Source organism: Vanessa cardui, chromosome 11 (genome assembly GCF_905220365.1).
Source record: "Vanessa cardui chromosome 11, ilVanCard2.1, whole genome shotgun sequence".
Taxonomy (NCBI): domain Eukaryota; kingdom Metazoa; phylum Arthropoda; class Insecta; order Lepidoptera; family Nymphalidae; genus Vanessa; species Vanessa cardui.
In genome coordinates, this window is record NC_061133.1 from 2,299,716 (window position 1) to 2,325,473 (window position 25,758).

Sequence of the window (25,758 nt, forward strand, 5' to 3'; positions counted from 1 at the left end):
ATCTGGATCGCAGACAGAGGAAGTTTGTATTGGTATGAGCTTTAAAATATTAAATATTGAACTAATATATTATAAATACATATTAAATAAAAATGTAAAAAAAAAAAAAACAATTTTCAGTCACTTTCTTAAGTAGGCTTTCTGGTTAACAAAAGTATAATATTGCTTTATACGAAGCAATATTATTCTTAAATTAACAAACATATTGTCGAGGAACAGTGCAGTGTTAGAATAATAAGCGATTTGATACGCTTTGAGAAAATAATTACGATTAGATAGATTGGCAGCTTTATTAGAAATAAAACACTGATAAAAGACACTAACTTATTATACACACACAGTCAAAATAAAAAATACAAAAATAATTTCATCTACACCTAGGGCTACTAAGCTTTGCAAAAGATTATGGAGTCGTGACGTTGCAAAAAGTTTTATCACTTAGAATATTAGTCTGGCCTACGGCATTAGAAATCGGTTAGTAACCGCTTTATAAAAGTGGACAACAATATTAAGAATAGACACATAATATAAATCATAATCATAAAATTATATAGTAATTGAGGTTAACTCGTGGAGACTAATTAAGTAATCCTGTTAATGAGGGTAACCAATATATCATTAGTTGTATAAAATAGTCCCTACAATAAATAGTTATACGATAACAATATTTGAACGACATGGATAAATAAAGCATTTATAATATTAATCATTCTCATACATTAATAAGTTCATATTTCACGCGGACATTGTTTCTTTTTATAGAATTACATTCCATTCCACATCAGGTCATGCTTATGCTGGCAGGTAAATATAAAAAATAAAAATAATCGTTAATTTTCAAAATCATACACATTTTTTAACACCGGATATAATTCTGAATGACTATTAATTAATTTCTAATAAGAATGAACGCAACGCAACGAATAATATTATCTGTGACAAAGTGACAGATGAATTTGTGACAATTATTTATTATTTTATCTACAATAATTTTTATTAAAAAAAAAAAAAAAACAATAATTTTACAAATCGCACGTGACATTGGCGAAATAATCTGTGCCTTTTTGGCTCAAATAAAAGCCACAAAAAAAACATTTTACAAATGTACTATAAACGCCACGAAAACATAAAACAATGTTTTTGATAGACACCAAGCGAAATGCGTATCAGCGTAAATCTATCAATATTTTCGATCGAGCATCGAGTTTCGTTTCTTACAGACAACATTTACAGAAATTACTAATTTAAAAGGCTAAAAGCCTTAAAAAAATATAAGCAATCAATCATACAAGTTAATGTCATAGTTTATGTTAGAATATCTAACTAACGACGATTAAATTAGCGAACTTGTAACTCGTAGTACAATGATGAAATGTCAGAAATTGATATGTCATATTCACTATAGGTAATAAAAGTAATACTTAAAGCTTACACGCATTAAAACAGCGTATCAACGTAAATATTTGTTCATTAAATCATATAACCCATCAAACATATATTGAGTCAAATTAAATATGACCAAAGCTCGCCGTCCATAAGATTTTCATTTTGTTAAATGCATTTCAATTTAGCAAATTCCTAATCGTTACGAAAGTGAAGGTAAAATTGTAAATAAAAATAAAATCAATTATATTACATTTAATTCTCTCGTCTCGCGATTCAAATGATTATTGGTAAACTTAAAAACTGAATCCCACTGAAAAAAATTCAAATTTTTATTAAAACCGTAATTGTGTTCTTCTTTAAAATAACTGCTTATTCTAAAATAAGATTGTTTTATTTTTTACCGCTTACATTTCGAACCATCCAGGAGAGCAGTTATTTAGTTATGGGTTTCGTTTCGGAAGAGGAAGTGTACGATGACTTTAAACATTTTATAAGTACTAAGGTCTCCTAATGTCTGGGAATTTTTATTCGAATAATTTTATAAAATTAAGTTGTGACCTTATAATAAATGAACCCAGTCCCACATTCTATTTTGTCCCCACTCTGTTAAAGGGCGTATGAAAAGGCTCTGGTAGACTAAAAAAGGCTTATAGAAGAAAATATTACATATGTCATTATTTTTATAGAATAATACTTTGTCTTTATTTTTTATTACAAATTTGAATGACGTTTTCATTCTTTAATGAATTTATAATTTATTTTTTGTCATGAAAAATTTAATGAATGATGAATTAAAACTTTGCTTTCCTTTTCATAAGTACATTGGGTTGTTTATTATTGTTTCGAAGTCTCGTATCATTGGCAAGGTGCTGACCCAATTGGCTCAGCGCGATCATATAAATGTTGAAAGTTATCAACATTAATGCAATTCGAAAATTGTAGATTATTATTATTAACTTATATTATAATTCTAATACTTTGGCAAGGTTGGAGCAGGGGCTGTCGGCGCCAGCAAGGAGTCGTCGGGTGCTGCGAAGGTAGATTCTCGCACTGAGGTCGAATGCCTTATGGATGCTCTTCGTTTCTCCTTGATCGCGTGCGCCAAGAAGAATGTGCAGAATATACCCGTACTCTGTAAAAATAATGTTTATTTCAATATTTAATATATTTTTATATTAAATATATTCAATATAATTTAAGTTGAAAAAAAATATGAAGTTAATATGTATTTTATTTTTATATTTAATATTTAGATGTATTATGAATATTTGTTATTTGTATTATTTATTTTATTTATATATTATTGATTTTGTTTCGATTACGTCTAATATTTAATTAGGTTTTTTTCAATGTGTGCAGTTTTAAAAAAATATTTTATTTTCCCTTTCTTTTTAAGAAAAACCTTTTCATCTTCCATCAAGATCCTTCCTTTTAAGAAATGGGAAAGATGTCAGACTTGAGTATCAGTTCTGAAATAAATAAATAATTCAACTTTACAGTAGTACGTCTTAATAGTCGACGTGGAACCTAAACTCATAAACGATCCTATCTCACCCAAGTGAGCTAGAAGAAAACACAAGTAAATAAAGTAAGTGGGTGAGATACTAAACAATACACGGATTGCGTGTTGTTTAATTTTAAATACATTGGGGAAAGGACGTTTTAAAACATGTAGTTTTACTCTTTATCACCAACGTAACAATGCTTGTCAAGAATAAGGTTAGTAGGTAATTGAAAAATAATATAATTTCCGGATTTAAGTCATGACCTTTCAGGAAGGTTCCGTAAGATCGGCGGAAATATCTCGAGTTCGGCGGTGCAACAAAACATCGTGAAGAAACCTGTTTAAAGGTGCTAATCTGCTACATTTGTATCTATCAAACCGCATTGAAGTGTACACAATTTTATAGAAACAGAATTATGTCCAGCATTGTTTTTTCGACTTTAAAAATAAACTTTGCGGTATTTTGGGTATCCATACATCATATTCGTTACAATTGCGTTGAGATAGCACGTATACCATGTATACCTAAATTCAAATCATTAGGAGATCTGGACTAAAAGGAAGTTTTTCCGAAGCGAGTATACCGCGCAAACTATTTTCCTGGAGAGAAGGCGACCTTAATAATTAGCAGTGAGACATACGCAATATTACGTTATGATACATATAAAGTCAAGGTCATACTGAATCACTGCATCAATGACGCGGCCGACCGACATTGGGATTTGGAAATACCATCACATTGAAATAAGTTATACGTCACTGTGCGGAAAACATAATGGTTCAGTCAACACAGAGCGTCATTATTTACTTAATGATACAATAACTTATAATAGAAATGACTTCAAACAATTAGTACACAAGGCCCGCTTGTTATGCGAACGAACTGTAATTTTCAAACAATAAATCTCAAGTACAGAATGCGTTGAAGAATCAAATGTTACTTGACACGACTTTATGTGAAATAATTGTTCCGAAATACGAGCGTGCTCAATACATTTTAAAATTAATAATCGTTTTTACGAATGTAATTATATAAAAAATCTAGGCTTCATACTTTGTCTATTATTGTGACATTGAACGAGAGCATATGCAACTAATACAGAGAAAAGATAAACAACGGAACAACGAAATAATATAGACTGTAATAGGTATAGGTAAACAAGCATGTCGCTTTGAGTTCATTTGTTCGCGCTAATGTTAGGATGATGCGTGCTAATGCGTGTAGGAGGGTGTAATAAGTAACATAAATTGTACATATCCAAGGCTTTAAGAATTAGTCTAAATATAATATTTTTATGACATGAATAGACCACCTGATACCGATGCTGAAGTGGTTACCACCGCTCACAGACGTTGGCGGCGTAAAATATAGTAACCATTCCTTCCATTGTAACGCCACCCATTAAAAGTAAGATGTTATGTCCCATTTGCGTGTTACACTGGCTCACTTGACCATCCGATTTCTTGGCATTTTGATAAAACAAAAAAAGATTACAATCTGCATCATATTTATGTATGTAACTAGTTTTGCCCACGACCTTATACGCATTTGAATTTAACAAGAAATAAATATTATTATGGCCTCATGCTACAATAATATTTCTTTCTAACATACAGACAGACAAAAATTGTAAAAACTATAATTTTGGTATATGTACCGTGTATTGAGTAAAAAAGAGCTATTTTAATATTACAAACAGACACTCCAATTTTATTATTCGCGCAATCTATAACCTAGGAGCCAAGGAATCATTAAGGTATAGATTTAAAGAAATTAAGATATTAACTGCTGCTTCTCAATACATATTTTGTAATGTTTTGTATGTACGGAAAAATATTAATGTTTTTATGAAAAAATGTGATTCTCATAACATTGGTACAAGGAACAATCACAATCTTGTTACTCCTGTTACTCGACTGCATAGAGTCAGTAACTGTTTTGTGGGGCAATGTATACGCTTCTACAACAGAAATGCTTCTGTTGCCAAATTTAAAAAAAATTGTTAAGGAACGCTTGTGTGCAAAAGGTTACTATACAATTAGCGAGTTTATGTTTGATAGCACACCTTGGGAATGAAACGATCGTCTCCTGGCTATTTCTAATCATATACTACTATGTATCTTATTAATTTGACAAAAAAAAATAACTAAAAAGAAAAGACCCGCTGAGTTTCTTTCGCCGGTTCTTCTCAGGTCAGGGTGTTCCTTATTCCGAACCGGTGGTAGTGTTTATTTGACAATCAATAAGTAAGTGTGATGCTTGTATATTGAATAAAGGAATTTGAGTTTGAGTTATTATATGTACTTATAGATTATATAATATTTATGTATACCAATCATTAATACGCAATATAAAATAATTCCATGAATTAAATCCATTGTTTATAGCTTATTGTTATGGTGACGTGAGTTTGCGTGTCTGTAGTCTTATAATGTTTGAACAATGAGGGCAATAATCCACTCGGAGTATTGCCTGTTGACATCGATTAGATTCCGTGACAACTTTTAAAAAACACAACAAATTTTGTTGTGTCGTTGGATATGGATAATCCAAGATCGGTCATCGTCGAAATCCTTGGATGAGGCCTGATATGGTGATGATGATGAAGCAATATTTTGCATATATTTTCCAAATAGAATGTTTCTGTTAGTCATACATTTTTTCCTTTATAAATACGGCATTTTTTCTCATTCACGTATATGTAACAATTGTATAAGAGTTGCTATGAAACAAATATGCATCTATTATTCCGTTAACATGGCGAGATATGAGCATGCGTACGTATAAGGCATCGTTTATTGCGTTTGCGATGGCCAATGACAACGATTTCCTTGTTTACAACTTCGTTTTAATGCGCAATAATCCATGAAGAATTTTATACGTCTACGAGCTGTGACTGCGATATATCATGGACTTTAACGTATATGCATTTTCGATTATGACCTTGTAATCTATTGAATTATACAATGTACTCTTGGCGGAAGTTAACCAATCCAAAAGAAATAAAAAAGGTATGTCTGTAAATATAGGTACTCTGTACCTGATATTCTGGTGAAATCGAGAATCAATGACTTTGAATGGGAGATGAAATCCTTTTAATAAAGTTCCTTCATTTAGGCTGAAAAAATGTCTAAAGACTTTTACCAATAAAAGTCCCTATCCTGAATCTCATGGTAGTATACGAAAGCAATTCCGTGGCTTGCCCCGAAGAGACGGATATGCTACCGCTGGTTTTTAGTTGATATTCTGGTGTACTACGCGCTAGACAGTAATACGGGGTTAAATCCCTTGTGACCTTGTCTGGAAACTACAGTTTTGAACCATTTGTTGCTCTAAGAGGGGTCATTACCGCTTACTAAAGTCTCTTTCCTATTGTTCATGCACTTACGTTTACTCCGCGCGCTTTATTTAGCTCTATTTTAATGTTTACTAATGTTAGGAAACGATTTCGTAGGGAAGTTAAAACAATAAATTGGTGGTCACGACGGGTGGTTGCTCGAGTTCTGCCGGTACCGGATCTCCTTGTGTAAGGACCTGTCTCTACAAACTTACATACATACCCAACGAAACCGTTTACTGTTTCAATTAAAATTTTTCAAGCCTTCCCGAACCAGTGCCACGATTTGAGCGGCATGCGGACGAAGTATCCATATATATAATCAATACTTTTAACAATAACTGAAATCGCAAATGAATAACAAACAAAATTACTTAATTTCAGAGTTAACTACAATATCACGAATTCGTGAATGCGAAATTTTTTAATTGCTTTATTTTATGCTTTACTGCAGTTCTAAATTTCATTTCTTTTTTTTTAAATAATGGGCAGTCTTAAAACTTTCATTTATTTAATCTAAAAAGTTAGCATCACATCATATACATATCACATCATCAACCCGTTTTTGTCCACTGACATAGGCCTCTCCAAGTGCACGCCACTGTGGTCTTTCTCCGGCTACTCGCATCCAACTCCTGCCTGCCGCCTTGCGTATATCGTCACTCTACCGTGCCTAGGACGTCCTACACTACGTTTGCCGAGTCGCGGTCTCACACGTCAAAGAACCAAAGACCGACATAGCCAACCGGATTAGTAAGCTGAAGTGGCAGTGGGCTGGTCATAATTGTCGTAAAACCGATAACCGTTGGGGCAAACGTGTTTTAGAGTGGAAAAGTTAACATACTTATCAAAAATTTTAATTCATTAGTATTCCCAAACTTAAATGCAGTTTTTAATCCGTCATTGTATAAGCTTGCTTGTCTATTTATTCTCGATTTGGTCATCAAACCCATTATAAGTATATTAGGTGATAATAGCTATCGTAAGAGGTTCTAGGAAGTAATTTGAGCCTCACCGCAATACAATTAACGCACAGACAGAAACAATGACTACTTTGAAAGCAAATAGAAGACCTCTGAATTAAGAGTTATTTTGTAACGATTTATTTTGAAACAAAAAGCTAGACGGTCATAAATCATTTCCAAGTCAATAACCCATTGAAGTTAAAATTTGAGGTGGAATAATTTCACTTAACATTATTTGATTGTTTTCTTTAACTGATGTATTGTTTCATAGTGAAAGTTTTATTTATTATTAAAAATTACATCACAGTCACGGTTTCGTCCTCGTTTTATGGGGGCTGTCTAACAATTAGTCTTAGTAATCTCATTTGATGGCGCATTGGCGATGTAAGGAATGGTTAAAAATATATGAGCGTTGGTAAAGCCTTTTTATTGTAAGAACTATTAGGTGGGCCATTTGCTACCCGCTTACCTTTGCTAAAAACTTGCAATTTATCCTAAAAAACATAGTAATTTAGTACATTATATCATCTTAATTAGTTTATGGATAACAGTATACTTTATACAATTAGTTCTTTACTACACAGGCAATAAAACTATGGAATATGGAAAAAATACAAATCGCTATCGACATTCAAAATAACCATTAAAACTTACCTCAGACGACTATAAATTATATTCATTATCAATTACAGTTCGTAATCTAAATCATATATACCTAAATCACACATAAATATAAACTAAATAAGAAAATCTTTTGAAATAATTATTGGTTTATATGTGTATTTGATTATTTTAAGGTTGTCAGGGAGCAATTACTAATTAGCTATAAAACCTATCCACGTAGGTACTACAGATTAATTAATGTTGAATATTTTCGGTAGTTTCTTTAATGTGGTAAAATCACCTGAGGTCATAGTACACCAAGGAAAGTCTATTAAATAATTGTCCCCGACCTTTGTCCTCGCAAGAATGCCTCTGACTGTAATGAAATGATTATTATCTAGCATGATTCACATCGCGTGTTACTTATCTCCTCATAATGTTTGTTTTTTATTGTTCCCGAGGGTTTCATGGTTTTTATTCCTAGTCTTAGTTTTTTAAATATATTTCGGAAATAGTCGAATCAATTTTGGAGGAAATATTTCATATCTAAAGGTATTAAGGACATTTTAACTTGAAGTTGATGATTGTTGTGTATGTTCAAGAAATTAGTCCAAATTACAGAAATAGAAGAAAGCAGAACCCGACTATAACCCGGATAAATAGCAGGTATATACTGTGCTATCATTCATAGCATAAAGTTATACACGACAAAACAGTAACACTTTCTAAGACTACTTTCTACCAAATCCTCATAAGGCATATCGTAGTCGATTCATAATATTTAAACGATTTCTGATTCGTTAGCAAATTATTTACTATTATGAAAGTATAATATAACCCTTCCATATCAAACACACGATCATTTGGCCTCCCAATCCCCTACGGAGGTGATCTCTTTAAATTGACATCCTCGCTCATCAGTGCCTTGCTACTATAATCAAAATGAGCACTAACTACAACTCAGAGTAATAGTGTCGTCCCTCTTTTACTCTTTAGGATGAAGAGAGATATGAGTACATCGTTCAAATGGATAGTAAATTTGCTCCCACGCAGTAGCAGGTGGTATAGCATCTAATAAGAGCAGTTGGATAACATCCTCTGTTGAACCAATCTTCGTATTATGAGCTAGTGTTTCAACGCTGTGATAGACTTCGATACTTAGAGATGCAATTGGTTGGATCGTTATATGATGTTGCATATCGTATATCGTTTATTACCCTCGTTCATTAAGAATGTTATTCTTTTTTTGTAAATTTCCTATAACATCTGTAATAACTTTAAAATGTAGCAAATGAATAGATTTTCAAGTAATACATTAAAAATTTTTTTGTTATGTAATAAGAATATTCTAGATTAAAATTATCTTTGACACATGCATAAGGAACTAAATAAGTAATTTTGCCCATCTAAAATAATATACCTTCGTTTATCCCAGTCGTCGAATGAAAACAAAAAAGTCTTGGGGGATTTTTTAATCGCAGGCCGCAGCTGCTACCTGCTCGCTATCGAGACTTACTGTTGATATAATTACATTTCTAAAACAACGTAAGCCAACGGCCTGGTCGCTAATTTTTAAGTCGACACTTAAAAAAGCGGTAGACACTTAGCGGTTTAGCCTTCGAGAAAACGAAGACTTTGTGGATTAAGAATTATTCCGCTAAAGAATTGGTGTTCAACCAAAAAAAAAAATCAAATATACTTTATTCTAGTAGGCTTTTACAAGCACTTTTCTATCGTTATTTAACAACTATATAAAATAAAGATAAGCTAAGCCACCGGTTTGGGGAGTAGATTCTACCGAGAAGAACCGGCAAGAAACTCAGAAAGTAGTTACTCTTACCAAACGGACACTATGTATAGGTTGGTTGCTATATTCCTCTATTCCTTGTCTGGACATTAAGATTTAATGGTAGCTTAAATGAGATATCAAACTAATTACTATACAAGTAACACAAGTAACACAACACAAGTTAATACCATTACTTAAAAGGAGCTCCCTAGCTGTATCTGTTGTATCTAGGTATAAGTTACAGAAATAAACAATTTTTATTTTTATTTTTATTTATTTATACTGCACATTACTATTTACACGTAAATGTATTCGCTCATGAAGGTGCATCCTCCGCATTAAATTATTATTTATTATCGGCGAGCATTAAGTAGTATCAATGAGTGACACTTTTAAGATGTCTAAGAGTGCGTGTGACTACTAAGTTAAATTATTTAAATTACTAAATATAAAATTATTTATATAAATACTAATAAAAACTTAAAGTTAATATTAGTTTATTTTTATACAATAGTATACATATATATAGTATTGTATGCTGTGTTTGTTACGTAATGACTTATGTTTAACTCGGTAGAATCGGAATACCGATGCGGTGCCACCTGTCAGTCTGTAAATTTCCTACTGCTGGGCTGAGGTTTTCTCTCCCTTTGAGGAGAAGGTAAAGAGCATATTCACGTACGATGCCCTAATGTGGACTGGTGGATTCACACGACGCAGATTTTCGTTATAGTTTCACCCAAGTTTTCGTCAAGATGTTTTTTTCACCGCCGAGCACGAAATGAATTATAAACACAAATTAAGCATGACAATTCAGTGGTGCTGTGTTAAGATGTACGTCTTCTAACCACTAAATCCTTTAAAATTAAGTACTTTCCAAAAGTGTTAGTGTGAGTACATAAATGTTAATTTTGGTGCTAATAAATATCCAATAGTTATGAGCATTTGTATATTTTCCCCTCTATTTGGTGAGATTGTAATTGTGTCACGTCTAATATAAGATAACGAAGAGCGATTACGTCACTGCGCTCGCGCATTGATCCAATTTAGAGCAAGGTTGTATCTTTGCCACTTAGTCATATAAAAATTAGACTCATTGAACTAATCAAATGTTGCCGGTTTATTATACATTATATTCTAAAAATAATAATATTACGAACTAAATTGTCTTTCAAAGAACATTATTTTATTAAACATTGTATTATAATATTTAATTAACTTCCTCGTTGCTCTAATAGCTAGCTCATAATTGTGTCAATATAAATATCCTGTATTTCAAGTACGCGAAACTTTTACAAAAATTAGAATAGAATAGAATAGAATAATTCTTTATTTACAACAACACACTATACATAATTTCTATACTAAGACAATATAGCTGAAGAAGTACATATTATTTAGAAAAAAAAAACAAAAGATAATTAATTATTTGCACAGCGGTGTGTTGCTATAAAAGGAAGATCGCTAAGCATGTGCTGACAATCTGGAATAGTAATACCCCAGGTGTCAGCGCTGATTTTCAGCGATCACCTTTAGACAGTTACGTCAGAGATCGTCAACGACAGTTTGAATAAATAATATTAATAACAATATATAAAGACGATAAATATATAGCTTTACTTATATAAAAAAAAATTACAGTAAATATCATATTTAATTACGGACTAAAAGTATTATTATTTTTATTCAGTATTTACATTAATATCCAGAGAAACACGTGAGGCCGTTGAACTTTCTCCTGTCCGATTACAGATTATAAAAGTGCGGCAATAGCGATTACAGGGCAATTCTACTAAAGTGTCACTTCGCAACCGAATCGAATGGTAATCGTTGCCCTTTGGCCATTTTTTTATTTCTTTTATTTAACTTACAACATCTACGGTCTCACAGCTGTTTGTGCCATTTTTTCCATTCTACTGTTATACATTTTGGCGTATTATGTTTTTACGAAACAGCAGCAGATCTTCGCTGGACTTCTTATGAATAATTTTCCTTTTCTACTAACGCAACGATCAAGTTGCAGTTCATTCAGGAGTAAGTTGAAGATTTAGGAGTAACCGGAGCAACTGCCCTGGGACCACCTCAAGATCAAAAAAATTATAGAGTTATAAATTGTGATACTGATATTAATGAAACTGTTTATATCAATTTGTAAACTAATAATTAGAGGCCTCAACTCCTTTGTGGACCAAGAGCCTATAGTCCTCCAAATCTGGTCCTAGTCGGAGTTGATCGAAATTGAATCGGGGACGTTTGATAACCATTATAAGAATAGGATTATATATATACGCGTACAGTATAAGTAGTCTTTATAGAGAATAGCCGCGATTGAACCCATTGTTCAGAATAATTATGATAATCATGTTATTATTATCCCAGGAATTATTTGTAATGCTTTTTCATGTAGTTGTTCACTCACTTTTTATGACAATAATAAAATATAACGCTTCGTAGAATCATCGGTGACTAAACTAACAATGAGCCTGCCCCATCGTTAAATGTTACCATTTCTCACATCCATTATTTTCGATTTGTTTAATATTAACTTGACTGATTCTTTTGATTATATTTCACCCTTTCCTAGAATAATGTTGGTAATAACAAAAAAAAAACAAAAAGAACACAATGTTAGTGTGAAAACAATATTTAAACTTCACTACATAAATATAAAACAAAGTCGCTTTCTCTGTCCCTTCGTATGCTTAAATCTATAAAATTACGCAACGGATTTTGATGCGGTTTTTTTCAATAGAAAGAGTGATTCGAGAGTAAGGTTTTGTACATAATGTATGAACAATATCGTAGAGAAACGCTGATAATTTTAGAAGTTTCTACAGTGATGTCATATCATTGCATCCGTGCGAAGCCGGGGCGGATCGCTAATGAATAAAAAATTAACAAGTATTTTATCTGATGTAAAATTATTTCTAAAAACATTTCTACTTATTACGGTCGAAAAAAAAATTAAAATATTAATATATTTTAATAGGTAAACCCTGAAAGGAATTTTATTGTATGATCTGTACACATTAATTTATGTTTTTAATGATTATTCCGTCTCGAGTCATTTTATCACGAAAGAGTTATTATATGTGAATATCATATATTATCATTGTTGTCTCGGGTAAAATAAACACGGTTAAGTTTTTATAAACAAATGATTCACTTTTTTATCACTAGTCTTTACGCCATTGTTATTAAAATAGGTATTATATCTACATAGTATAGTATAAAACAAAATGACTTCCGTCCTCTACTAAACTACAAGTAGGTCTTTTAAAATACGCAACGGATTTTTCATTGACAGAATGATCAAAAGGATGATTTATATATAAATGTATATTATATTTATATATGCATATTATAATAGAAAACAGCCGGAAACTTCTACAAAAATAACGAGATGTTTTTAAAATACTGCAATTTAAATGTTATACATAGTATTCTGGGTTGTACTTTGTATTTATACATACCTATTACATAGTGCATGAGTATTATATGTATAGACTATAGACTAAGATAGGTACGTCAAGGCAACAACGATATTTAGATGATATCGTAACTACGATTTAGTAAAATACATTTTTTTAATAAACACTAATTAATTATTGGTGAAAAATAGAGCGCTGCTGATTTTCTTTCAGGTAACTCAGGTAAACGATATTTTACTATCACGAACCGAGTGTAAATAAATGCAATTGTAATTGACCAATATTAAACAAACTTTACAATTGTATTTAAACCTAATAAAAGTACACATTTACCTAATGACCTAACCCGTTTATATTCCTTATAATGTGATTGGCCTTAAGTTTTAGTGTAAGTACAACTTATCAAATAATTGTGGTCAGATACGATCCAAGGCAAACATATTCTAGCAAATAAAAATATAGTATTTTTATTATTTACTGGTCTGTTTCCCTTTGGCTTAATCATTGTCAAAAACATAAAAAAGTTTGAACGTAGAAAAAAATAGTAAACATAGCCTTGAGCTCTGCCAACGCCATTTTAATTTCGTCCATTTATTACCGGACATTTGTATTTATCCTTGAATTAGAGCATTAGAAGTATGTTTACACGGCATTACAGCTTTCTTAATATTCTATGATGGCCTTGGCCTAAAGCGTACTTTACGACCATAACTTTATGATAGGGAAAAGATTCGAAACATTTATTACATAAAATGTTATTATATGTAGATGTTTATTCTAATGTACCTAATATTAAAGATAAATAAATTTTATTATACTTTCCTGCAAGAGAATATATATTGAGAGATTATTTACATTCAAATTAATTATTATAGTAATTATTATAGCAGAATATTGACGAATAATTTGCTAAATTAAATGTTATGATCCTCTCCCCAAAGGTTGCCTGGAAGAGATTAAGTTCGGGTGCCATAAAGAATTAAAAAAAAAGAAAAAAATAATAAATTAATAATTAAATTTAAAATACAGGATACCCATAACTTTTAAGGTATATATATAAACAATAAAAAAACATTGAAAGGCGCTGAGCGTTAGCGAGATAAGAGCTATAACTTTGGATATTCATAGTTATAACATTGTATATGTATAAATAGTTAATACATACATTTTTACAAGATTTATCGAGAAATGTCTATACGTTTTACAGATAATGTTTTATCAATATTCCTGAAACAAATATGTAAATCTAAAACCAATCTTTAATCGTGTGATTGTGATGATCATTAAATAAAACAATGCGTTACCTTGAGTTTCGTGGCGAGCTGAGAGCGTCATAATCGCGGAGGCCACTACCCACTACGGTGTGGTGAGGTCATGATTGACAATGTTACTTTTCGCGAACTTATGATGATCACAATTAACTATTTTCCGGCTTAGAGGTTTGAAATATATTAATAGATATAAAACTGGCTCGAGTGTAATAATATTCTATTATTAAAATGATGTTATTTATTTCATTACATCTGATTATTCTTTAAGTATGATTTTCCACAAACGAATCGTTTAAAAATAATCCTAAATATAACTAGCAAAAAAAAGGGATGAGGTTTTTGTTGACTTATTTGAACGCACTTATTTCAAGAGTAACTAGTCCTATTTGAAAAAATATTTTAGTGTTTGATAGCTCATTTATGGAGGCTGACTATGTCTATATATTATCACGCTACAACCCATAGAAGGGAGTATCAATGGAAAATATGGCAATAACGGAAACTCTGTTGCGTGCGCTAAATAAGCGGTTTAAATACGCAAAAATAATGTACGACAGATATGTTCTTAATTTGATATTATAGTAATTTTTGCTTTTAAATTATTGTTCCTAACACAATAATACCCAGTAATTTTACATAACGTTCAAAAGTTCCACTCTTACAAACAAAAGCGTGATGTACCTAAATTAGCTCTTAAATGCATTTAGTCTACAAATATTTCAAATTCAACGCGACCGTGGTAAAAAAAAGGCTTTTACAAGCACTTTTGAATCGTCATTTAAGTAGTGGGCTACTCATAAATATGTACTACTACTAAAACTAAAAAAAATGAGGCAAATTGCATTGTTATCGCTAAAACGCTGTTAAAAGACTAGCGCCCCGGCCCAGTTTAGCTCGGGTCCAAAGCTGATGCTAAATGTACTACAGAATTGGTTTATTTACGACATCACATTAGAGACTTTTAAAATTGTCAGTATTTCTTTACTATATTGAACATGTATTATATACAAAAACCTACCTCTCAAATCACTCTATTTATTAAAAAAAAACGCAACAAAACCCGTGCCGTATTTTTAAAGATTTAAGCATACATAGGGTCAGAGAAGGCGACTTTGTTTTATACTAAGTAGTGATTTAGAGAGAGAAACTATCGTCTAATGAAATAACTGATAATAATTGCATGAAATGACCTCAATCACTCAATTCCATTCGTCATGAAAACGAATGACTGTTGAATGATTTCGGCATTAGCTACTCATGCCGCCTAATTGTAAGGTATAAGGATAATTGAGACCGAGGCTCGTAAATGGCTCAATTCTACTGAAATAGTTTGCGATTCATTTTACGGCCAGCTGAAATTCCTTTTTGTATCGTATAAGTAGAACGGGCATATGGACCAGCATATAGTCAGTGGTCACTACTGCGTAAACCGTTAAAGATATTAACCATTCCTTAAATTACAAATGCGCCACTAAACTTGAGAAATAAGATGTTAGACCCCTTGTATCATTTCGTACACTGACTCACTCATCCTTTAAAACTGAACGCAACAACACTGCTGTTTTATGAGACGGGTTTGCCCAAAGTCTTACTCCAAAATTAAATTACTTCTATCAATTTTTGTTGACAACTGAAGCTATTAAAAGTTTTATTACTATCAAACGCCTGTTGAGGTAAAAAATTTGCCAATTTTTTTGATCCCTTAGAACCAATTATTAGTAGATACTATTATTAGTACTTGTGTTTTCCGCGATCGTAACGTTATAGATCGTAACACGTAGAAATATTACATTTAAATTAGGATTTGTAAATAGAAAAAAAAATCATAACTTTTACTAGCCAGAAAAATTCAAAGCAGAGACCTCGTAATTTACAGCCTGCACGGCTGACCTTCTAACTATACCAAGTTAGCCACTAAATCGACGTGTGAGACTGAATACTAATTTTGTCCGAGTAACGACAAGCGTAAAATTATTATTTATGATCTAATGCATTCTCAAGGAAATCTCAGGAGTTTCTGTGTCATATATATAACGAGTTCATTATTTTATCTACGACAAGTTGCTGCCCGGGGCTTTGCTTTGGGTCGCCTATGTCCGTCGTTGGACTTGAAACTTGTTTCACACCAAATTATATCAAATTCGTTTCAGACGTTTGACCGTGGAAGAACAACAGTCAGAAACAGAGTTGCATTCGCATTTATTAATCAACTTCTAAAAAAATTGTTTATCAGTGTGCTTTATTTCGTAAGTGTATGTTTGCATGTTCGTCCACGAATTTATCGAAAACTAAAAGTCGTATTGAGATTATCATTTTTAATCTATGTTAGGTACACTTCAACTTAAGGAACAGTGTAAGTTTTATAAAAATCGGTCTAGTAGTTTCATAGATATATATACTACTTTTTATTTATAGTCCAGTAGCTGTTTCTAATTTTGAAGTCGGTTTAAGTTTTTATAAACTATAATAGTAATAAGATATATAAAACCTATTTGGCTCACTTAGTGTATAACTAGGTTTATTTAATTAACATAATTAAATGTTATAACTTATAATAATAAATTACATAAATTACAATTCAGCGGATTCGTTATTTAAATTCATCAGTTTTTAATGTCGGTTCCGACACAGAAAACACTTTTCGATATGGTTAAATCGGAAATATAACGCAACATCCTTATTTTTCCAGTTCATTGATTAACAAACGGAACAATAATCAATGAATTACAAGAAATTGTAATTGATTTCATTTTAAGAGAAATCAAAGTCCTTGGTCAACTGATAACTTTCAATGTATTTACATTAATTTTTGTATTGCAAACATTTAACTTCTGTTAAAAGTTTCATTGTCGCAATCCTAGGGAGCACGTATTTAAGTGCCACTTTTCAATAAGTAGAGATTGAAAAAATCGTAAAAATTGTACCGCTCATATCGCTTCCCATCGTTTGTGTTCTTAGATTTTTTCAAACTCAAACTCAAATAACTTTATTCAATATAGAAGCATTACACTTTCTTATTGATGGTCAATTGAAATACTATCACCGGTTCGGAAAAGAAAATACCCTGACCTGAGAAGAACCGGCGAAAGAAACTCAGCGGGTTTTTTTTTTTAAACTACGCAATGGATTTTATATATTTTAATGCAACCTTTACACGGGTACATTGATCACTACAAAGTGTATAATTAAAACAAAGTCGCCGTTTTTCCGCTGTCTTACTCTACGTATACTTAGACCTTTAAAAATACGCAATGGATTTTGATGCAGTTTTCTTTTAATATATAGAGTTATACAAGAGGAAGGTTGTCACGTGTATGAAACATGAAGAATATAGTAGAGAAACTGATTATATTAGCCTAGCTACCCGGCTAATCTACATTAAAAGCGGACTCGTCATAACTACAATAGTAATTAGCGTACTATTTATAATATGCAAAGACTTAAAGTTACTTATATAACCATTAAATTTGTTAAATATTAAAATATTTTACTTAAAATAATATCAGAATATATCTGTCTTTTGTCGCGGTCTTATTTCTTATAACAGTACATCTGTTAAAATCTATGTGAAAACGTAAATTCTTATATATAAATAATTACATAATAACATAATAAGTAACATTACGTTAACATTTACATAACATAGTGTATAGGCCGAACACAATAAACAAAGTTATAATGAGGTATACCGTGCATTGTTTAAGCGCTGCCAGCCGTGAGATCTATGATGCTATGACCCTTGAGCCTCTAATTACACTCAAAAGACTCATAAACCAGTCGTTTGCCTTCCACGCTACTATTAAATGTACCTGTTTCATAACTATTGCGTGAAATATGACCAATTCATCCGGCTTTACGGAATTTTTTGATACAAAAAATGTTGACATAAATTTCTTCTAGGATACAAATATGAGACTTGTTTTTTTATTGTATAGGTTGGCGGACGAGCATATGGGCCACCTGATGGTAAGTGGTCACCATCACCCATATACAATGAAGCTGTAAGAAATATTAACTATTTCTTACATCGTCAATGTGCCACCAGCCTTGGGAACTAAGATATTATGTCCCTTGTGCCTGTAGTTACACTGGCTCACTCACCCTTCAAACGGGAACACAACAATACTGAGTACTGTTATTTGGCAGTAGAATAATTAATGAATGGGTGGTACCTACCGGCTCAGATGGGCTTGCACAAAGCCCTACCACCAAGTAAAAGTAAAGTCTAGTAGCTTATTTGATTTCAGTAATCAAATAAGCTACTAGACTATAAACGGAAGTAGAGAATCAAATACACGATTATTCTAATTTATATTTAAGTTATGAGTTTCTTTTGTTCGTAATAGAATTATTAAGGTAAATAAATACTTATTTACTCGTTGAGGTCGGAATGCAGTTAGTCTGCACGAATGACCGCAATTTTAATCTGAAAACAGCTTATGCGCCTAGAATATTTTAAATAACTCAAAATTGGAATATTATTATGATTACGTGTAAACAGTATTGCTGAGGTGATTTTAATACGCAACTTTAAAGAAGAGAAACGTGCAGCGCTCCACGCGGAACGATTATGAAACTACATTTCTTAGACATTAAACGATTATATGAAAACTTGGGTTATAAATTATGTAGTAGATATTTAAAATGCTTTAGGAGTGGCTGAAGTTTAAATTTAGAACCCGTTCCAATTTCTTAAAAACACACCAACATCGTAATCATTATTTGACTGTGAGATATTTACAGGCTCTTTTTTTTATGGAATAGGTTGGTTGTCTCCATCACCCATAGACAATGACGCTGTAAGATATATTAACTATTCCTTACATCGTCTATGCGCCACCAACCTTGGGAACTAAGATGTTATGTCCCTTGTGCATGTAGTTACTCTGGATAAACTTTTATGTTTGTATTACGGTTTTAAACAATTATATATGTACACCTTTAAAGGCTCGCTTTCAAAGATATTACTTAATTTTAACTGCTTTGTGATAAGTTGATAGTGTAACTATTTTAATAAAATAAATATGTAGGTACATTTTTCAATAATTAGGTACGAAAATATCGAAATCTTAACATGGGAGCATGAACTAAGGCACATAAATCATTTTAAAAATAAATCATACTATTTTTATAAATTTGGGAACTACAATGTCACGATAGACGAAAAGATACACATATGTGTCAACCATAAAATACCCCTAAATACTGTTGAGGTCTCACGCATCAACGCAAACGGACTCGCGGGCACCAGCTAGAAGCACCGTATAGCAGAGTTAAGAAAATTGCACGGAATAGGTAAACCTAAGATTTGTTTATTTTTATTCTTTGATTATTAGATTCGATCTTTGATTGAAATAAGCTTTCAGATACTAATCTCCAGACACATTCTTGGACTTTCAAGAGACTTGACAGCTGATTGGCATCACGCTGCCGTTTTTATATGCAATCTAGATCAGACCCAAGTATCCATGACCGAACTCAGCCGAATTCGTACTCAACAATGCGGAGAGACTCGCGATTAAAACAAACATATCATCTTGGTAAGCTGCCTGGATATTGGGAATTAAGAAGAGTATCTTTACTCTCCCAAAATCGAACAAGAATCATATGGGAGGGGGAACGTGTATGCGTTATGTTCATAAACCCTTAAAATATCTTTTAGATATATATTTTTTGTTTTATCTCCACATCCAGTTTTTGATTCAATGTGCTTGCATGTTTTTATTTTCTACCTGAGCAGAGAACGACCATACCAGCGATTGTAGTAAAGAGTCGTATACAATTGTCAAGTATCAAAATATCTGAAGTTAAAAGAGCGCACTTCACAGATCAATAATATATTCAACACAATGGGCTAGACTCCGCAGAAGAGGAGGAGATTTTGGCCGCAATTATGAGGTTCGCACCTTAATCTTTCTCTCCTCCTTATATGGAAGACTGTATAATAAAAAAAATTTGTTTTATAAAATAATGTAGATTGTTGAATTATGTGTGTATTTTTTTTAACCGACTTCAAAGGAAATAGAAGGAGATTCTCAATCCTTATATTCCAATTTATCATGTTAATTCAAAATTCCGTCATTTTTATAGCTACCAATATGACATTTATAATAAATAAATATGAGACGACATCACATACATTACTCTGATCTCAATGTAAGTAGCTAAAGCACTTGTGTTATGGAAAATCAGAAGTAACGAAGGTACCACAAACACCCAGACCCAAGACAACATAGAAAACTAATGGTAATCTAGATCGACTCGGCCGGGAATCGAACCCGGGACCTCAGAGTGGCGTACCCATGAAAACCGGTGTACAGACCACTCGACCACGGAGGTTGTCAAATTTACAATTTATATTATCTCAGAATAATATTTGAAGTGAGTTTTCTTATATACTATATAATAATATTAATAACCATAAGTTGCATCATCAAATACGTAGGATATATACCCGTGTACCAAATAATTAACAATAGCCCTTTTATGTAGGTCACAAGTACATTTCACAAGTTATCATTAATATGCATGTCGGTGTGATATTTCTATCAGTAGGCTGTTAATCGTGACGAGACAAAACAAAGCAATCCTTGGGGACGATTTATGTATGCAACACACAATTCAGATTAGATGTATAAAATTATAATTAATAATCCATAACAGTGAGTTGAATAAAGTTATTTCGTGTTAATAGAAATAAGTTGTATTTATTATTGGCATCTATGCACAGGTGTAAATAAATAAATATGAGGCAACATCACATACATTACTCTGATCCCAATGTAAGTAGCTAAAGCACTTGTGTTATGGAAAATCAGAAGTAACGACGGTACCACAAACACCCAGACGTAAGACCACATAGAAAAGTGGCGTACCCATGAAAACCGGTGTACACACTACACGACCACGGATCAGGGTATGTATAAGAAAAGGTGTAGTAATCGCACGTTTTAACGGTTGGTTGTCATGTCAGGCAAAAAAGTAGCCTATGTCCTTTCTCGGAGATCAAGTATGCTTCATATCAAATTCGGTTCAGTGCTTCGATCAAGAGCGAAAGACAGACAGACAGACAGACAGAGTTATTTTCAAATTTATGACATTAATATAGATGAAATATCGCATAAAAATTTCCAACCCTATCAATAGACATCTAAAATCTTACATTATGCAGAATGGTTGATTTTATTAAATACTTACATTTTAAAGATGTATTTTTGACTTAAAGCTAAAAACTGATAATAAGAAAATGGTTTACTTTTATATTATGTAACTATATAAAGATTAATATTATCGCAAATATTCACTATCACCCCTTTATGAAAATACTTGGAATTACCATTAACCCTGTATTCATGTAAAATGGCTCTTAATGAACTTTTGTAAAACTTTATAACATCGGAAAAGAATGATAATGGAAGTATTCGTCTAGGAATACAGTTTTCTTATATACCATATAGTATAATACCCTTGTATCTAATTATATACATCTCTGGATATAAGATGTTAGCACGTTATAACTTAGCGTGATAAAATCTAATGAATTCCTCGTGATGCGTGGTTGCGTGTTCATTTAGATACAGACTCCATATTATATAACTTGTTTTAGATCTCTGTATTTATTATAATCTCTTATCTGTATCGTCTATTAAAACCGTGTGATGTAAGGTCAGAGCCCGCTTTCCCATTGGGCACTTCGGCCAAGTACCCAGGGCCCCACGATCGATAGGGGCCCGCTGAGTTCAAAAAATAAATAAATAAGTATTATATAAATATTTGATTGTTAATAAAAATAAATCTATAATCTTGTTTATCTACTTCCTTTATCTATTCTAACAAAATAGTGTTTAGTCAAAGTCATAGCGGCCCCCCATTGTCCTAATATGCCCAGGGCCCCGGTAAAAATGGCCCTGTGTTAGGTTAAGGCGAGTTTCGAGCTCTGGACCATAGGTTGGTAAATAGTGGTCGTTTTAAAACATATCAATCATTTCTTACATTGCCAATATACCACTAACCTTGGGAAATAAGAGTTTATGTCACTTGTACCTATCCAACTCTTTTTTTTTATGTTATACGGGGCAAATGAGCAGGAGGCTGACCTGAAGTGATCGCCCATGGACATCTGCCCAACCTTAATCACTCTTCAAAACCTCACACTAAGTGTTCAGCGGTAAAATAAGTTATAACATTATAAAAATTCCAATATTTAGTGCCAACCTGCAACATTGAAGCTATGAGCGCCGCCATAGCAACCATCAACAGTTGGTTCTTAGCGTAGTCGTGCAACAGGTTCCCACAGCCTCTTTGGTATAGAGTTGAGCAGTCTGAGGTATATGGTTTCTGCATAGAGTCCAATGGTCCTTGGCCGCAGCACGAAAATGGCACGTGACCAGTCGAACTGTAATCGTTAGGACCACTCACTCCACAGCATTCAAACTGAAAAGATAATAAAATAAAAAATTTAAATAAAAAAAAAAATACATTGTCTATATACATATCTCTCTATTTGGTAACGTTAATTTTAAGGACTCGAGGTAAATCTCAAAGTTTTTAATAACAGTTAAGCAAGGACTAACTTTTTAATGTGTCCATTCATTAAAAGTTACATAATGTAAGTGCAGAGTTAACTCGTTAAAAAGGTTTTAGTTTATAATTTATTCTATTAAAAGTAAACTTAAAGTGCATAACACTGCTCTAACAAGATAATGTGACCGAATAATACGATGTGAGTCCATTATGATGTACACAGTGTACATGTAATGTACAATGCCCGAGTCAGTAAAGTATAAACGAGAGTGTCGACAAAGGAGAGTCACAAATGGAACGAATTCCAGTATAGATATATAAAACAGAACATATAAGTAAAGCTGATAGTAATGATTACAAACAGAAACAAACATAATGAAGTAAGTGCATCACAACAAATCTATGTATTAAATATATTAATTATATTACTTATATGCTGTTATAGATTTGAACAAAACTTAGTTTTGGTAATTATTTTAGATGCAAATTCAAAATGTCTCTGATATATTACCTATCAATTTCTATAACAAAAAGTAGTAACCACCTAACTAATTGCTTGGTGGTAGAGCTTTTTGTAAAAACCATCTGGATATGTATCAATTCTCATAATTATATTCTTCCGCCAAAAAGCATTTTTTATTAATTTCTCACTTCACTTTCACTCTTCGTAACACAATAATAAAAAGCAAGCAGCGTAAAATAGCGCAACTGACTCTTTTGTGGCGAGTTGGAATACATCTCCAGTGCACAAAGAATGCTTAATTTCACCTTTTTTTACCGAAGATCTTTTTTTCGTCTTTTAATTAAAAAGATGGACGCATCTCATTTGATACATGTATGTGTTATAATTTGTCTGTTTATAATGGGTTTGTATGAATCTAACGTGTAGCTGATGTAGGTAACGTGACAACGTTTTATTATTTTATAGTTCATGACAAACAACTATTAAACTATTGTAAATTTCACTAAATAAAATTTATAACAATTACAATTAATATAGAAAGTGGAAACAATGTGCGTCGAAATGGATGTTCGATGTATTTCTGTATAAAATATTTCTGAAAAGTTTTAGCAAGTAATACATAAATATTTAACACGTGCGAAACTCAATCAGGTCACTAGTATAAGAACAATGTTATACAAAATACCGAATGTTTAAAAATAATTATACCTTAACATGCAATCTGTCCCATCGAACAGAATCCGCATTTGTTTCTTTGTTTTCACTTGTCAACATAAAGTACGAGGTCATTGTCGTCTTGATGTCTATCTCGATGTTGTCCCACACCACCATCGCCCACACGAAACAAGAGAATTCTATGATCACAACCGCAATGATGAGGATACCCGCCTGGAAACAAGTATATATTTTTAAATACACAATAAATTCTTACAAGACAAATACAAAACAAATACAACAGATGGCGATAGTATCTCTTACTCTAGATGTGATAAGTAAATTAAAACCGTTGATTTTGAAAATGGTTTAAAATTTTCCCATAACATCGACATTTCCGTATTGTTAAGAAATATACTTATTTACCATTATAACATGAATTTGATGCATGGACTTTGCCGTTCGCCATCCGATCCAGGCAATGGAGCACGTAATGATGGCCATCATCAGTAATAAGATTGCTGGGTACTCTACGGCAACTCCAATGAAGTGGCGGTAGATAAAAAGCCGGTACAGAAAAAATCCGCTAGCGCCGAAAAGTACCACTGCTGACATCTGTTGAAAAACAATACAAGCTTGTTGACATTATATTTACGCCACTTATTTAAGTGAACGGCGTAAGATCGCTTTTCACGACACTTCCTTACAATGTTTTACGCGTAAATTGCTATGACAACTAGCGCCATTCTGAAATGGAAATTGTTAAGAAAAGTGCACTATATAATTTAGTTGGTTAATATTTGAAAATCAAAAGAAAACTTTATTTGAAACTTGATTAACAATATTTCCATACTTTGATTCATGCTTCTAGTATTTATTAAAAAAACAAACAAATGCAAATGACGTAGAATAACTCAACGAAATTCCCCTCCAAGTTGTTATGACAACACAACGACGCTGAATCAGCATAACGGGAAACATAAAAAAGCCGGACTTTATTCAATTTATAAAAACAAAAACGAAAGACTTACAGCGAACAAAATATTGAAGGTCAGCACAAGATATTTCCAGCAATTCGATGAGAGAGCCATTGTGTTTCGTGCTCACATGTCCGAGATCTCGGTCGAAAGCCAAAACAAAGCGGTCGCGGCTGTTCCACCTCAGGGAATGTTTGTATGTCGCTCCGCTCGCGTAACTCACGACTGACGGTGCAACGACACACCGACGTACAGAATTAATTCGACATTTATCTAGTGCCTCGGATAATCTTCGCCGATTTTCTTGATCAATATATGGTCGTATAGGGCGAAGTTTCCGAGAAAATATACTATTTTTCCGTATTGATATGAGTAAGCCTTATCAGCTTATCGTGTTGATAAACTGTATATACCGCATAGGTATGTTATGCATGGCGCAATGTAACCCAGTTTTGCAGGCGACATAAGTTCACAAGCGTTACGACTGGCTTAAAGATGTATTAATAGCTAGTGACAATTCTATATTTATCTACGTATTTCTTCCTGAGCTTTATTTATGTAAGAATTACCGCCAGATTTTTAAATATAACATTATCTATTTTATTTTATCTTGTGTATGAGCGCGTAGGTACGTAAAAAATAACTAGGCGCGGTGAAGTGGGCTGATATAATTTTCGGTCTAGCTCGTAATGTACGAAAAAGAATGGGAACAAAAGACAGCATTATATAAAAAATTACCAGGAAGTTTCAACTTACTCATTTTTTACTTTGGTATATAGTTTGTACAACATTTCTTAAATGCGGCTAATTTATCTAGTTTTAGCTATTTTATTATTTTAAAAGACGATTTGATG

At 32.4% G+C, this 25,758-nt stretch overlaps 1 protein-coding gene across 1 annotated transcript; it reads right to left on the bottom strand.

Moving 5' to 3' along the window:
• Positions 1 to 1,723: 1,723 nt before the first annotated feature.
• LOC124533771 (23 kDa integral membrane protein-like) lies at positions 1,724 to 25,268 on the bottom strand. The gene is made up of 5 exons (XM_047109279.1): positions 24,959 to 25,268; positions 24,354 to 24,542; positions 23,982 to 24,161; positions 22,502 to 22,720; positions 1,724 to 2,518 (listed from the first exon to the last, which is right to left on the bottom strand). Exons 1-5 carry the CDS (start codon positions 25,016 to 25,018, stop codon positions 2,357 to 2,359), a joined length of 810 nt encoding a protein of 269 aa, XP_046965235.1. The 5' UTR covers positions 25,019 to 25,268; the 3' UTR covers positions 1,724 to 2,356.
• Positions 25,269 to 25,758: the final 490 nt, after the last annotated feature.